The 16,272-nt window shown below is 41.7% G+C and overlaps 1 protein-coding gene across 1 annotated transcript; it reads left to right on the top strand.

Moving 5' to 3' along the window:
• Nucleotides 1–6,301: 6,301 nt before the first annotated feature.
• On the top strand, nucleotides 6,302–9,630 carry LOC126703798 (uncharacterized). Its single transcript, XM_050402870.1, has 3 exons — nucleotides 6,302–6,640; nucleotides 7,130–8,704; nucleotides 9,574–9,630. The coding sequence occupies exons 1-3, from the start codon at nucleotides 6,302–6,304 to the stop codon at nucleotides 9,628–9,630; spliced, it is 1,971 nt and encodes a 656-aa protein (XP_050258827.1).
• Nucleotides 9,631–16,272: the final 6,642 nt, after the last annotated feature.

Here is a 16,272-nt window from a genome sequence, read left to right on the forward strand (position 1 = left end):
TTTTTTTTTTTTTTTTTTTTTTTTTTTTTTTTTTTTTTTTTTTTTTTTTGTTCTGGTACTATCTTGTCTCTAATCAAGTTTGTTGCTGTCTATTTTTCATCTTGTTCTTTGTTGTTTCATCATCCTTGCTTGAAGATGTCTCTGTTCAAAAAGTCAACAGTAAAAGGAGGTAGTAGCAAAGGGAAAGAAACGGTAATTGATCTCAGTAGCTACTCCCCTAAGTCGAAGAAAACTCGATCTTCAACTGGAGTTTATGATGACACTCGTTTCAGATCATATCCACATATCAAGCATATTTGAATTGCTTCAAGGTGCCCCCATGTTGATTGAAAGGGTTGTTGAGCAAGCTTTTCTTCTCAACACAAACATTCCCAAATGGTTCACCTTTAAAGATTGGAACTATTCTATTCAATCTTAAGGATCCTTATGAAGAGCTTGTGAAAGAATTTTATGCATTCTTTGATGGGGATGAGCTAAGATGTTGGGTAAGAGGAAAGGACTTCATTGTAACGCATTCCTATCTAGCAATCATTTTGAACATCAATCGACCAGTGTTTGTCAAACCACCGGTGGATGATGAGTTGGAACCGAATCTTGACATGCTTCAGGATGCTCTCAGAGAAAACTTGGAGGTCTCTCCTAATGGGAAATCAATCAATGTATCATCGTTATCTCCTGAATTGAGATTGCTCACAACAATAATGTTTCATAATCTCTGTCCTCTCTCAAGCACCAGATACATGAATCTTGGTCGGGCTCTATTTCTTCATAACTTGATTACCGATGAAGAAATTGATGTATGTTCTTATATCTTTCACATTTTGGGCAAAACTGCTGAAAGGAAGGCCTCTAGGAACTATCTGCCATTTTGTTGCCTCATTACTAAGATATTGAAGCTCAAAGGAGTACCCATATTGGAAAATGAGCATCCTCATCCTAAGCAAAGCCCAATCAACATTCTTACTCTGCTATAGTAAGCCATAGTTGAAAGAATGTCAAGCAAGAGAGTAATGCTCCTCAAGGTGATACAAGCTCTAGCTCACACTCCTATGATGAGAAGTTGGACAACATAATGGCTTCTGTGCAAGACATCAACACCAAATTGTCCGACCTCACATCTATCATGCACTTTAAACACATCCGACTTGACACAAAGTTCACCTCTCTCTAAACTTAATTGGATCAAATCCAAAGGAAGCTAGAAGAAGATGATGACTAGCTATTCCATGACAAAAAGGGGGAGATGGTTGGTGATCATGATAGGGGGAGAGAGAGCTAATCAAAGGGGGAGCAATGCAAGAGCAAGAGCAAGTAAATCAAGAATATTTTTCTCTTTTGTTGCTATTTATAGTCTTTGTTCTTATTCCATAGTCTAAACTTATGTTGTATACTTAACTATCTTTAAATTGCTTTATTTTGTACCTTTGCTTATGTAGCTTAGTACTTTTAGATTATGTTTTGCATTCTCTTTAGTAGTCTTGTGCCCTTGTTGGATCTTGTATCCTTGATGCAATTGCCTTTGTGTTATTGCATCGGTTGAGTGTTGGACATGCAAAGGATACTTTGCATTGATCTTATTAGCTTGCATGTCCGGATGTTCATTCACCATGTGAATGTTCATTGTAGTCACTATTTATAGTGATTATTCTTGTATGATCAAGTTATTTTTAATTGTCATATTCATATTTTCTTGATCACATTGTGCTTGCTCCATATGCATTCTAAGTTTTTCCACTTATAATGAACTTAATGTGTGCATTCTATGATATTGTTTTCAGGAAACTTGTTTATATGGTTCAAGAGCTTCATAGATCTAGAATTAGGTGTGAGTGAGTTTTGGCAACTGTTCCCAAACTCACATTTTAAGTCTAAAGCCTGTTTTAGGGTTTTGTCACAGAATAGCCAAAGGGGGGGATTGTAAGGTTGAATTTATTCAACCATGTGTTAGCTTTATTCCATGTCAAATTTTCTTGTAATTCAGTAATTAGAAATCCTGTATTTAGGTGGAAATTATATAAGGGTTATGTGTGAGAGAGTGTCAAGAATTGATCAAATGTGTGCAATAAAAGGCTTCTCGTGACTGGATCTCACAAGTGAAGACTCACCAGAAGTGTCAAACATGTGAAGCATGCAAGAAGTTAAAGGGTCAAGACAGCTAGATCACTACAAGACAAAAAGTACAATCTAGCCATTCTGTTATTTGGCGACTGGAACTCGTGACTCATCCCAATCGCAATTCACTCGCCAAAGCACCCTGTTTTGCAGAAAATTGACTTTTCACATTCCTCTCATACCCTACTATAAATACCCTTATACCCATGAACTGTAGAGAGTTTCTAGAGAGAATTTTAAGAGAGAAACTTTAGAGAAAAATAAGATTAACTCATCTACAATCTTAGACATTTGATTTTCCAGGTTCCTCTACTCTCATCATCTCCATTGTCATACCCTTGAGAGGATCTTTAGCCAAATCCTTACCCTCGCCATATTCATATCAGTGAGAAGGTTATTTGGTTCTTGGGAAGTAGTTAATGAGAGAACCAATTCATTTGGTTGATGCAATGGGTTTATTACGGGATCTGGTAAGCTAGAAAAGACAAGGTTAAACTTAACCCTGTTAGAGAAAGAAGCTTGGAGGACATAGGTGCATCAGGTAGATTAGGCTTAGAGGGTCTATTGCTATTCATGTATCCTAACTAATTTTCTAGTGGATCATTTTACCACTTGGAGGGCGGTGGAGAGTTTTGTCACCGAGTTCTTTAGTTTTCTCTTCGATAACACGTGCCAGTGTTATCTTATATTTGCATCTCTCTAACCTTTACTCTTTGTTTTTAATTACTGCTGTGTTGTGATTAAATTATGGCTTAGAGTTGGTTAATTGTTTTGGTATAGCTTATATTTATCATTCTGCACATATATTGTTTAAATATAAGTTTGTTTTGGTATTTTTGAAATTGGGGATCTAAACATTCACTAGTGTCTTAGCAACTCTTTGGTGACACATGATAGCCTTCATATAAAGCAATGATTTGGAATGGTGATGGAGAAGTTTATTCCCACAAGTGTCCTTTTCATTCAAAAGGTTGCTGAGTGATGATCTCTTTAGGATGAGATTTACTGCATCCTCAGCCCATTTAGTAGATGAGTTTACGGCAAAATGGAGTGCATTCTAGACTCTCTCATCAAATAGTTCACAACAATCAGGACAATAATCTAAAATATATTTCATTACCATACCATGGCCTTGATGGGCTGCAATGTGAAGAGCCATCATGCTCTTTGCATCTTTCATGTATGCTATAGATCTATCAACTTCTAGCAACATTTTTGTTTTTGAAAAACAATTGAAGTATGCAGCACAGTGAAGCGGAGTCGAACGTTGTTTGTGAGCTTGTTTAATGAAAGCACTTCTCTCATGTGGTGCTATCCTTAACAAAATTTTAAATATCATTCCTACGAGAATTTAAAAATTTTAAAATGTTAGACATAGTAATTAAAAAAAAAAAAAAAAAACATGGAAGACTATTAGAATATAGAAAAAGCATTTATAAGAATAGCTGAGTGAGTTTATTCTATCAAATGAAAACCTCTATCCCATATGAAAGTTCCAAAATCATTTATAAGAATAACTGAGTGAGTTTATTCTATCAAATGAAAACCTCTATCCCATATGACAGTTCCAAAATCATTTATAAGAATAACTGAGGGAGTTTATTCTATCAAATGAAAACCTCTATCTATCCCATATAACAATTCCATTTTACGCTTTACGTACCTGACGGGAATGACGACTCTACATCCCGCTGACGAAGATAACATTACTGACGGGAGAATCATCCATGACGAAGTGATCAGAAACAACGAAGGAAGCCATCATCACTGACGAGGCAGAGAGTTATTCAATGCGATCAATCAATGATCCGAGCAGTTACCAAATCAACCAAGAAGACCGTTGGAGGGCCTATTGAAAGTCTCATTACTGGCCAGGTGCGTTACAAAAGAAAGCATTAACAGCCTCAACGGCTAGCCCTTATGGGCTCAGGTATAAAACTCTCACACAACCAACAGAAGAAGACACATGCAAAAAATACTCTGAAACTATCTTTTATTTCTTTATTGTGTTTAACTGTGATCCTAACTTTGGCATCGGAGACTTTGTGGCAGGCGCCACACCGGTGTCCCTCGACGAGCAAACCTTCACATCCCACGAGTGATTCCATCTGCTCATTCACTGACGGATTTGTGTTCCATCAGTTTGGCGCCGTCTGTGGGAACGAGTTTTCAGATTTATATTCGAAAACGTAGTTTCCATCAATTCACCATATCCAGATGGAATCCAACCCAGATTCAACGGCCTTGGCCCAGCAAGTTCAAGCCCTGGCAGCCACCATTGAGGAACTCACCAGGCAGAACCAGGAAATGAAGCTGCGGCTCCAGCAGGTTCAACAAGCTCAACAGGAAGAAAACCGGTCCAAGGGTAACACGGAGGGAGAGGGGGATAGCCAACAGAGGGAAACCCCCCGGAGACCAACTACTCCGGACGAACAAAACTCAGATCTTCTTCGGGAAATGAGGAAAGAGATGGACGAACTAAGGAGCGCTATCAAGGAAAAGACAGACCGGAGTGTAGACAAGATGGTAAGGGCTACAGATTCGCCCTTCACTGCAGCAGTACTTGATTGCCCCGTGCCGTCAAAGTTTCGCCTGCCTCAGTTAGAACCATTCGACGGACTCAAGGACCCTCAGGATCATCTTAATACCTTTAAGACGACTCTGGGCCTTCAACAACCACCTGACGAGATATTATGCCGTTCCTTCCCTACGACTCTCAAAGGAGCAGCAAGAGAATGGTTTACTAAGTTGCCAAACTCGTCCATAGACAACTTCGATCAGCTAAGCAGTGCTTTCCTGCGTCACTTCATAGGGGGACAACGCCCAAGGAGACCAGTAGATTACTTACTCACCATAAGACAGGGAGAGAAGGAGACTCTGAGGTCATATGTCAAGCGATTCACCCGGGAAACTCTGGAGATGGACGAAGCTGATGACAAGGTGCAACTGACGACCTTCAAGGCAGGGTTGAAATCCAGAGACCTTGTAGCCTCTCTTGCCAAAAACCCCCCCGAAGACAATGGCTGAGATGCTCCTGAAGGCCCAAAAATACATGAACGCGGAAGACGCTCTAGCTGCCATAAAAGATACCGAGAGGCTAGGAGACAAGTCCAAGCGGGAAGACGACCGCAGAGGGCAAAAGAGAGACAGACCAGAACGTCGGAACAATGACGGGAATAGAAGGAGAGATGAAAAAAATCCTCGTCAGGTAAAATTTACTCCATTGGTTATGCCTGTTGACAAGATTTTCACGCAGATCAAGGACGAGCATTATCTCAAATGGCCCAGGCCATTACACTCGTCCCCCAACGTACGTGACAAGAACAAGTATTGCCGGTTCCACAGAGACCACGGCCACAACACAGAAGATTGCAGAGACCTGAAGGAACAAATAGAGGAGTTAATACGGAAAGGAAAGTTGCAGAAATTTGTAAAGAAAGGAGAACATAGCAAGTTCAGAGACGACAACAGGACCCAAAATGAATCCTTCACTCGGGATGACGACCATACATCCCAACCTCCACGCAAAGTGATCGGGGAGATAAACACGATCACGGGAGGACCATTCTCAGGAGGGTCATTCAAATCGCTTAGAAAAGCATACCACAGACAGGTAAACAGCGTCCACGCCATTCCTCCGTCCAAGTACCGACGAACATACAAAGATATGTCCTTTAATGAAGGAGACGCCAGGGGAGTGAAATAGCCTCACAACGATCCTCTGGTCATAGTGCTGAATATAGAAGGGTTCAATACCAGAAGGATCCTTGTTGATAACGGAAGCTCGGCGGATATCATCTACCTCCCAGCCTTCCAGCAGTTGAAGTTAGATCCAAAAAGGCTCCGTCCTTTTGACTCTCCGCTTGTCAGTTTCAGTGGAGACAGGGTCTACCCCAGGGGTATAGTGACTCTGACGGTGACAGCAGGGACCTATCCGTTGCAGCTGACCAAACAAGTAGATTTCCTGGTTGTAGATTGCCCCTCGTCCTACAATGTCATCATTGGGAGGCCTACCCTAAACAAATGGAAGGCAGCAACGTCCACATACTGTTTGAAGGTGAAATTCCCAACAGACGATGGTGTAGGTGAAGTAAAGGGAGATCAGGTCCTGTCAAGGGAGTGCTACTAGGCCGTACTGGCAAGAAAGGAGAACCACACGTGGACGATAGAAGAAAAAGAGGAAGACAGAATGGAGATCCTGGAAGCAGTGGAGTTGGTAGAAGGAAATGCGGACAGGACAACCAGGATAGGGACGACGCTAAGCCCTGAGATGAGAGCGAAACTCATAAAGTTCCTTAAAGGGAATCTTGATGTCTTTGCATGGAGTCACGAGGACATGCCAGGCATATCTCCAGAGATCATCCAGCATAGACTGAATGTGGACGCCAACAGGAAGCCCGTTCAGCAACAACGAAGAACTTTCGCTCCAGAGCGAGATCAGGCAGTAGCAGAAGAGGTAACCAAACTATTGACAGCTGGGTTCATCCGGGAGGTATACTACCCAGAATGGCTCGCCAACGTCGTCCTGGTAAAGAAACCAAATGGAAAGTGGAGAATGTGTGTAGACTTCACTGACCTGAATAAAGCATGCCCAAAGGACAGCTTCCCTCTACCAAGGATAGACCAACTCGTGGACTCTACCGCTGGACACAAGTTGTTGACGTTCATGGATGCTTTCTCAGGGTACAACCAGATAAAGATGGCTGAAGAAGACCAGGAGAAGACCGCCTTCATCACCAGCCAGGGACTCTATTATTACAAGGTGATGCCTTTTGGGTTGAAAAACGCTGGAGCTACATACCAGAGGTTGGTAAACAAAATGTTCAACCAACAAATTGGCAGAAACATGGAGGTATACGTAGACGATATGCTCGTCAAGAGTAAGGAAGAGCTCGCTCATCTGGACGACCTGGAGGAGACTTTTGCAACCCTGAGAAAACACCAGATGAAGCTAAATCCTAGCAAATGTGTTTTTGGGGTAGCCTCGGGAAAATTCCTGGGATTCATGGTGTCCTAGAGAGGAATAGAAGCCAATCCAGAAAAAGTACAAGCTATCATTGACATGGCTCCACCCAAAACCGTCAAGGATGTACAAAAACTTACGGGAAGGATAGCAGCTCTAAACAGGTTCGTCTCCAGGGCCACAGACAAATGCTTGCCCTTTTTCAAAACCCTCAAGCAGGCCTTTGCTTGGACTGACGAATGCGAAGCAGCGTTCCAAGAGTTGAAACGATATCTGAGCACTCCACCTCTCCTGAGCCCGTCCAAAGGAGGGGAGAACCTATATTTGTACCTGGCAGTATCAGCGTCGGCAGTCAGCGCAGCCTTGATTAGAGAAGAAGGCAAGAAGCAACTCCCGGTGTACTACGTCAGCCAGGCCTTTCAAGGAGCTGAGTTCAGGTACCCAAGAATTGAAAAGATTGCGTTCGCGCTTATAGTAGCTTCGCGCAAGCTCAGACCGTATTTCCAGTCAAATCCTATCCTTGTAATGACGGACCAGCCAATCAAGAAGTCAATGAACAAACCGGAAGCAGCAGGGAGAATGGTCCAATGGGCAATCGAACTCAGTCAATTTGACATCGAGTACCATCCAAGAGCAGCCATCAAGGCACAAGCTCTGGCTGACTTCATCGCTGAATTCACTCTTCCAGATGAAGAAGGAACTACCGACGAAGTTGATAAATGGATAATACAGACAGATGGTTCGTCAGCCCAAAAGAGGGGGGGAGTAGGGGTCGTCATAACCACCCCCGACGGAGAAGTGATGAAATATGGAGTTCAACTGGAGTTCCCAGCCACCAATAACGAAGCCGAATATGAAGGAATATTGACGGGCTTGAGGCTTGGAAAAGCTCTTGGTGCCAAAAACTTGCTTATCCAGAGTGATTCAAAGCTAGTAATCGGACAGATCAGTGGAGAGTACGAGGCAAAGGAAGAAAGGATGCAGAAATACCTTAAACTGACGAGGCAGCTAACCCAGGAGTTCGACACAGCGGATTTCGTCCAGATACCAAGAAACCAGAATATTGGAGCTGACGAAGTGTCAAAACTAGCGTCGTCAGAAGCAGGAAGGACGAGCACAGACGTGGCAATAGAAGTTCAGAAATACCCAAGTATTGAAGAGGTGGCAGTGCTCACCACCCAGAGCACAAACACCTGGATGACGCCCTTAATATCCTTCCTCCGAGACGGGCACTTACCCCAGAATACTGACGAAGCCAGAAAGGTCAAAAAGAGAGCAGCCAGGTTCACGATCCTAAATGACGTCTTGTACAAAAGAGGCTTCTCTATGCCCTACCTGAAGTGCGTCGACGAGGACGAGGCCAAATACATCCTAGAAGAAGTACACGGAGGAGTCTGTGGCGACCATGCCGGCCCCAGATCCCTAGTAAACAAGGTGATAAGAGCGGGGTACTTTTGGCCAACCATGCAGGGGGATGCTGCTAACCTCGTCAGAAGATGCAATAGATGCCAGCGGTACGGAAATGTACAACGGCTTCCAGCAGAGAAGATGACGACCATATCCTCCCCATGGCCATTCGCGCAATGGGGAATCGACATCGTCGGTCCTCTGCCCCAAGGTAAAGGTCAGGTAAAATTCCTTCTAGTTGCTATTGACTATTTCACAAAATGGGTTGAAGCAGAGGCCCTAGCAACCATCACTGAGGCTCGGATCCGGAGCTTCGTGTGGAAAAACATTATCTGCAGGTTCGGGATCCCTTTGACGATCATATCTGATAATGGGAAGCAGTTCGATAGCCAAGGCTTCAGAGAGTTCTGCTCGGACCTCGGGATCAAGAATCAGTTCTCATCCCCGGGACACCCCCAGGCAAATGGACAGACGGAAGTAACAAACAGGACGTTGCTCAAGATAATCAAAACCAAGTTGGACGAAGCAAAAGGTGCCTGGCCAGAAGAACTGCCTAGTGTCTTGTGGGCATACAGGACTACAGCCAGAACCCCGACAGGAGAGACACCCTTCAGGCTTACCTACGGCTCAGAAGCAGTGATCCCAGTAGAAGTTGGAGTAACAAGCATCAGGCGAGGAGCTTTCAGAGAGGGACTCAATGACGAGGGGCTGCGGTTCAACCTGGATTGCTTGGATGAAATAAGAGACAATGCGTCCAGTAGAATGACACAGTATCAAAAGAAAATGGCCGAGTATTACAATAAGAGGGTCAAACTCAGGCGTTTGGCCATAGGGGACCTCGTCCTTCGCAAAGTCACTATAGCCACTAAAGACCCTACTCAAGGGAAGCTGGGCCCTACATGGGAAGGGCCATACCGCGTCGTTCACTACTCTAGGCAAGGGAGTTACCATCTGGAAACTATGGACGGACGAAAGCTCCCTCGTCCTTGGAACATTGAGCATTTAAAGAAATACCATGAGTAAATGTAATACACGAATGCACTCGTTACTGAAGTTAATAAAAGTATTATTCCTTCAATGTTTTTGCGCAGGCAGTACAGGTCGACCATGAGGCCTATAAATCACTGATTAACAAGATTCCGCCTTGACGGATGTAAGTTACCGACGACCACAATACTATGGTTAAAAAGAATAAAGTAACAAGATTCCGCCTTGACGGATGTAAGTTACCGACGACCATAATACTATGGTTAAAAAGAATAAGGTAACAAGATTCCGCCTTGACGGATGTAAGTTACCGACGACCATAATACTATGGTTAAAAAGAATAAGGTAACAAGATTCCACCCTGACGGATGTAAGTTACCGACGACCATAATACTATGGTTAAAAAGAATAAAGTAACAAGATTCCGCCTTGACGGATGTAAGTTACCGACGACAATAATACTATGGTTAAAAAGACTAAGTAACAAGATTCCGCCTTGACGGATGTAAGTTACCAACGACCATAATACTTTGGTTAAAAGACCAAGTGACAAGAGTCCGCCTGGACGATCATAAGTCAAATGGCAGAAGTCAGCTAACGGAAGAGCACAGTGCATTAAATCAACAATTAATTAACAAAGCACAAAAAGTACGGACGGAGGTAAATCAACCAGAACATCAAGAAGAAAAGTAAGTACGCTTCATTCCAGCCCATAAACACTGAGCCAATATCATTGTTTTCAAAATAAAGTAAATTGTTTGGAAATTAGATTTACAAAAAGAAAGGCCCAAAACAAGACGGGCACCCACAATAAAAAAAAAAAAAAAAAATTTTTTAAGTATGTAGAGTCAAGCATCAGCTGTGCCTTCACTGGCCGGCACGTCAGCAACAGGTTCGGGAGCATCATCACCGGGGGCAGAAGACGAAGCCGCCTCCTCCAGGGCCATTTCCTTGTCCACCTCCTCCAAATCCAGGCTCTCCAGGTTGACTCCAGAAGGATGCTTGATCATGTACCTCCGGAGAAGCTCAAATCCTTTAAAATACCAGCTGAAGAGCACGGTATTGTACTCGTCAGTGGTCTGGAAAGCCTCCACGGATCGAGCGGCGATGGTCACTAGTTTCTCCTTGGCTGCCAGAAGTTGCTCGTCCTTCTCCTGAGTCAACCCGCGCTCAACTCTGAGGTCGTCCTCCAGCACCTTGACCTTCTCCTTCAATGTCGTGGCCTCGTCCATAGAAGTGATCAGGTTCGTCCTCAGGTCTGAGTTCTCCTTCTCCAGAGCCTCCATCCGGGTTGCCAGAGACGCCACCTTGGCCCCTTGAGTGAGGTACTCAGCGGTGATATGGATACTCTCTCCCAGCACCTGGAGGAAATTATGAAGTCGTCTATAAAAAAATAAAAAAAATAAAAATGATGAAGAGGGAAGAACCCCACACCTGGACAAGTTTGTGGACATGACGAAAAGCCACATCGTTTAAGGACAAGTCAGATAGAGCCTTCAAGTCCGCTGAAGTAACGACCTCGTGAGCTCTTTCAACGGCCAATGACTCGTCATCCCATATTGTGGATGAACGAGTATCAGTCTTCTCCTTTCCTTTGCCAACCACGCGCGGCCTTTTGGAGCTAGGAGTAGGAATCTCTTCTATTGAAACGGCCGGGGAGGCAGTCCTCGTCGTCTCAGAAGCTATTGAAGGAACGATGCTGAGCGGGATGGAAGCAGAACCCTTCCCGGTGACTCGCACAGTCTTCTTTCCCAAATTGGACAGGGGTTCGTCCTTCTTTGACCTCATCTTTGCATACATGTCCTTGTTGAACTTTGTCGTCATCTCTACAAGAAGAAAGTGTGTCAAAAAATTGCTTAAGTATACGTAAGGGGAATCAGCATTGACGAAGTTAAAACTTACTCTTTTTGCCTTCAATGCCAAGCTGACGAAGAACGAAAGGAGATGGGTCAGGACCAAGGTTGTAAAACGCAAGAGATCGAGGGTCAAACAGCTCGTCCCAGCTCTCAATCGTCTCAGCGTACCCGATGGCAGTCTCTATGCGTTCCTTATATCGTCTCTTCAGCCCAGGCCGTCTCTTAACTATACCAAACAAAGAAACAAAGAAGTCAGCAAGATCAGAACTTGAAAATTGGCAAGATTGAAACAACGGGGAGAAATACTGACGCACCTAAGGTCGGGGTTCCCCACCGACGGAGCAACCTCGGGATATCACCCCAATCACTGCTAGATTGGGTCTCGAAGTCGTCCCCAGACACAAAGAAAAAGCGCGACTTCCAATACCTGAATGACGAGGGCAATCCCTTGACGATCCTAATCTTTCTCTCCCAAGGGACTAATTCGTAATATCCCCACTCTTTAGACTCTTTCAAACGATATAGGTAGGTGAGCTCACCTATCCTGATCATATCCCCGTTGGAGGCCAACCATATTTGCATACAGTTAATGACGATCCTCCACGAGTTTGGCATGAGCTGTCCAGGGGTTATACCAAAATGATCTAAAAGTTCCATCAGGAACGGGTGGACGGGGAACCTAAGCCCACAGGTGAAGGCTGACTCATAAAAACATATTTCGCCTGGAAAGAAGTGACAAGCCCTATCTTCTTCCCTGGGACGACGAACACGAACCCTAGATGGAAATTGAAACCTATCCTTAAATCTATTCACGGTCTCGTCATCCAGACCACAAATCTCCCTAAGGGCATAAAAAGCCCTAACCTCTCGAGAACCAGAGACGGCGGTATCTCCTTCAGCCGGGCCACCACTGGACGATAGCCCAGTCTCGAGGTCACTAGACCTAACCTCAGACATTAATCTTCTCCCTCCTAAACCCTCAAACCAATTTAGCGATTGACGGAGCAATGGCAACAAATCACTCAAAACGACGCTCAGACTATTGCCTTCGTACACAAAATTTTCTAAAAAAGGGTAAGTACCCAAAGACCCCCCTAGACGCGCAAAAAGGAAGGAGATCGACGGGCAAGCTATCCTAACCTCTAAGCTATCAACCATGGAAAGTACAGAAATCAAAAGGAAAACAAGGTACGAAACTGAAACCCCAAAAGAAAAACAAAAGCCAACACCAGAATAGAAGCGAAAAGGGAATAGCAAATCAGAAATTATACAGTAAAAGAAGAAAAAAAAAAGAAAGAAAAAGGAAAGAAGAACATACCTTCAATGGCGGAACGACAGAAGCAGCGCAAGGCAAATCGGAGAAGAAAGGAAGCCACAAAATATTCAGAGTATCACTAAAAAACTGGTTTGCTTTTGCTCTCTGAGAAATAAACGAAAAGTTGAAAATGAGAAGTTTTAAATGTGGGCCAAAAACGATTGAAAAACCAGCGGGAAACCCAAGGGTCATGCCATTAATTCCACAGACCATCAAGCGCCACGTGGCCATGATTGCGTGTAACGCCGCCACTAAGCATTAAAGGCGGAACAGAACCCCAAGAGTCACAAGAAAAACTTTTCATCTTCTGTGATCGTCATGACGGGTCACCGACGATCCCAGAACCTGGGGGGCAACTGACGGGAATGACGACTCTACATCCCGCTGACGAAGATAACATTACTGACGGGAGAATCATCCATGACGAAGTGATCAGAAACAACGAAGGAAGCCATCATCACTGACGAGGCAGAGAGTTATTCAATGCGATCAATCAATGATCCAAGCAGTTACCAAATCAACCAAGAAGACCGTTGGAGGGCCTATTGAAAGTCTCATTACTGGCCAGGTGCGTTACAAAAGAAAGCATTAACAGCCTCAACGGCTAGCCCTTATGGGCTCAGGTATAAAACTCTCACACAACCAACAGAAGAAGACACATGCAAAAAATACTCTGAAACTATCTTTTATTTCTTTATTGTGTTTAACTGTGATCCTAACTTTGGCATCGGAGACTTTGTGGCAGGCGCCACACCGGTGTCCCTCGACGAGCAAACCTTCACATCCCACGAGTGATTCCATCTGCTCATTCACTGACGGATTTGTGTTCCATCAGTACCAATTGTAGTATGTTACACATTCATTCTTTCCCCCTTATAAAGTAAAAAAAGTTAAAAAAAAAAAAGAAAAAAAGAAAAAAAAAGAAACATGATATAGTTTATAAAGAATTAATAAAGTATAACACTAAAGTTGCATTTGGCATATTGATTGAAAAAGACAGTTTTTTTTTTTTTTTTTTACTATTTAGCTTATTTTTCCTACTATTTATGAGTCCTATTACACTTTTTGGTACTATTTAATTGGTCCTACTTCTAGTATTTTACTTTATTTACAGTATTTTCAGCAAAAATATTTTCAGTTTCAACTAAATAAGCTGTTCTGAAACGGACTCTAAGAATGTGATAGACATTTTCGATGAAGGATCTAAATAGCTCATCGTGGGGGAGATAATTTTTTCTAGACCGGCACTTGGAGAGAGAGAGAGAGAGGATGTGAAGGCCATGTTATATGGATTTTGAAATAATAGTAAAATAATATTGTTAGTTATTAAATATTCAAAAAATACTATGTTTAATAGAGCTGGGTAACAATGGCTAACAGAAGGCCTTGATTGAACAAATATGAATCTTAGAAGATTTAATTGAATAAAAGTAAAGTTAAAGGTTTGAAATGAATTCTAGTAAAATTTAGAGGATGTGTTTTGCATATTTGTCAAAATTGAATTAAGACTTAAAAGAGGTGTCATTCCCCCATTAAGAAGGCGACAATTTTTTTTTTTTTTTTCCAACAAATGAGGGTATCTAGAGTTCTAGTCTTCCTGGTGTATCTAACTATTCCCTTAGGTATATGCAGTCCTATCTCACACACACTAGGTTATTTTAAAGAAAAATCCCATAAGCTAGCAAGAGGTTTCAAACCTAAAATCTCATAGATATCATAAGCTATTAGAAACCACTTAACTAGTCCCTTGGGGTTAAAATGAGACATTTTTCATTGCACCCATAAGGGTGAAATAATTTAAGGTAATAGCTATTTCCATTATGTAGTCCATTGTTATCATTTTATTAGAAAATAGAACTTGTATCATATTATCAACCAAAAAAAAAATCTTATAGAATTTCCCATCAGTGACAAAACTATTATTAGACTAAAAGCACCATGGTCCATTAAAATTTATTATATATAAAAATAAAAAAAAGCAATCTTAAACATAATAATGGTTCCAAAAGTTTTGTCCACAAGTGATTTTAATCCTTAAACGTACCATTGGTTCCTAAAAATTAGTCCGTAAGTGATTTTAGTTCCTAATGTTTAAAGTAATCACTTTTAATTACTTAGATGACATGGTCAAACTAAAGAGTAAAAACTGGCATATCATCCTTCAATTATGACTAAAGCTTGGGGTTTAGATAGTGAGCTGAGAATAGTTGTAAAAGTTAAAGGCCTATGATCAAACTCATTCCCTGGCTACAAATACAAATAAAAATACTAATATTGCATTTGCCATAAAATCCGGAATAATTACCTTAAGCTAAAATAAGTAGATCATTTACATTTAATGCAATCTGAATAGTTCCCATAGATTTAGCAAGTTTCTTTTGGGGTGATTCATGTTCCTATTAAAGTTGAAAGATTGTGTGTAATAAAGTACAAGAGTTTACCTTATATATAGCTAGATAAAGTGTGATGTACAAGAAACCCACAACTATGGGTGGAACTCCATGGGTTTATATGCTAACAACCCTTCTCAAACTTGTGTTGGGTGAAGTGATGTCAACTTGACTTTGGAAGTTAAAGCAAGAAAACGTCCTAGTAAAGGAGGCTTGGTGAAGATGTTAGCAAGTTGATCTTGGAAAGAAACTTACTACAATTGTAGGGCACTCTGACTTCGGGTAAATACAGCAACTTAAGAAAATGGTGTATATGTGTGTGCAAGCACAAGCAGTGTCTACTCTCTCTCTCCTTTATCAACACCCACCCCCCCCCCCCCCCCCCCCCCAATTCTTCCAACTTTGTTATGTAACATTGAAGGCAATTATTTGCACCATTTGTTCAACACTTTAATGGATATTCCTTTTGTCTTTATTAGGAGTTTGAGTCTGTGCATTTCTTCTTTGTTAACTCCCCTTTAATTTTGAACTTGGATTGATATGCCCAATTTATTGGCATTTTTGAAAATCAAACTAAACAATAGTGATCACTTTTAATTATAGGTACTAATTTTTTTTCCCCTGAAGAACTAAAATCAATCATGGATAAAAATTTAGAACAAACATTGTATTTTGACCAAAACTAAATAGTATATAAATGTTGTATATAACATTTGAAAGTTGTGGGTCAAAAAAATTTATATACGGCCCTCCCAAGATTGAAAACTGGAATTCTTAGATTGAACTCTGACCCAAAAAAATACCCAAGTATAAAATAGCCACATGACAAAGTAATTATATTTGTATTTGCCTTTATACTTTGATTGTCTGTTATTTGGGAACCAAATATATATATATATATATATATATAGAAGTTTAGGAGTTTGTGATTTGGGTGATACCAATCGAGTTGTTCAACTCCACCTAAAGAATTGTTTGTTTGTTTGTTTTTGTTGTTGTTGTTGTGTATGTTTGGATTTTTTTTAAAATAGACTTTGTAGATCATCTACAAGAGCTTCACAGATCATGAAAAATCTACTCATGACAATGGAACTTTACTATTATAAGGTTTGGCATTTGTACACACAAATTTTTCAAAGATTTTTTTAACTGTGCTAATGGTTGTCTAGATAATCAATAGACTATCAACTTGCTTATAAAATGGTTAAATAGTTAAACTTGTACTTATCCTTCTAGTTTCTA

Source organism: Quercus robur, chromosome 10 (assembly GCF_932294415.1).
Source record: "Quercus robur chromosome 10, dhQueRobu3.1, whole genome shotgun sequence".
Lineage (NCBI taxonomy): Eukaryota > Viridiplantae > Streptophyta > Magnoliopsida > Fagales > Fagaceae > Quercus > Quercus robur.

Coding starts and splice junctions, on each gene's coding strand:
- LOC126703798 (XM_050402870.1), top strand. CDS start 6,302: ATGGAGATCCTGGAAGCAGTGGAGTTGGTAGAAGGAAATGCGGACAGG. Junction 6,641..7,129: donor GGCTCGCCAACGTCGTCCTG/GTAAAGAAACCA, acceptor ATGGTGTCCTAG/AGAGGAATAGAAGCCAATCC. Junction 8,705..9,573: donor TGCCCCAAGGTAAAGGTCAG/GTAAAATTCCTT, acceptor GTTTTTGCGCAG/GCAGTACAGGTCGACCATGA.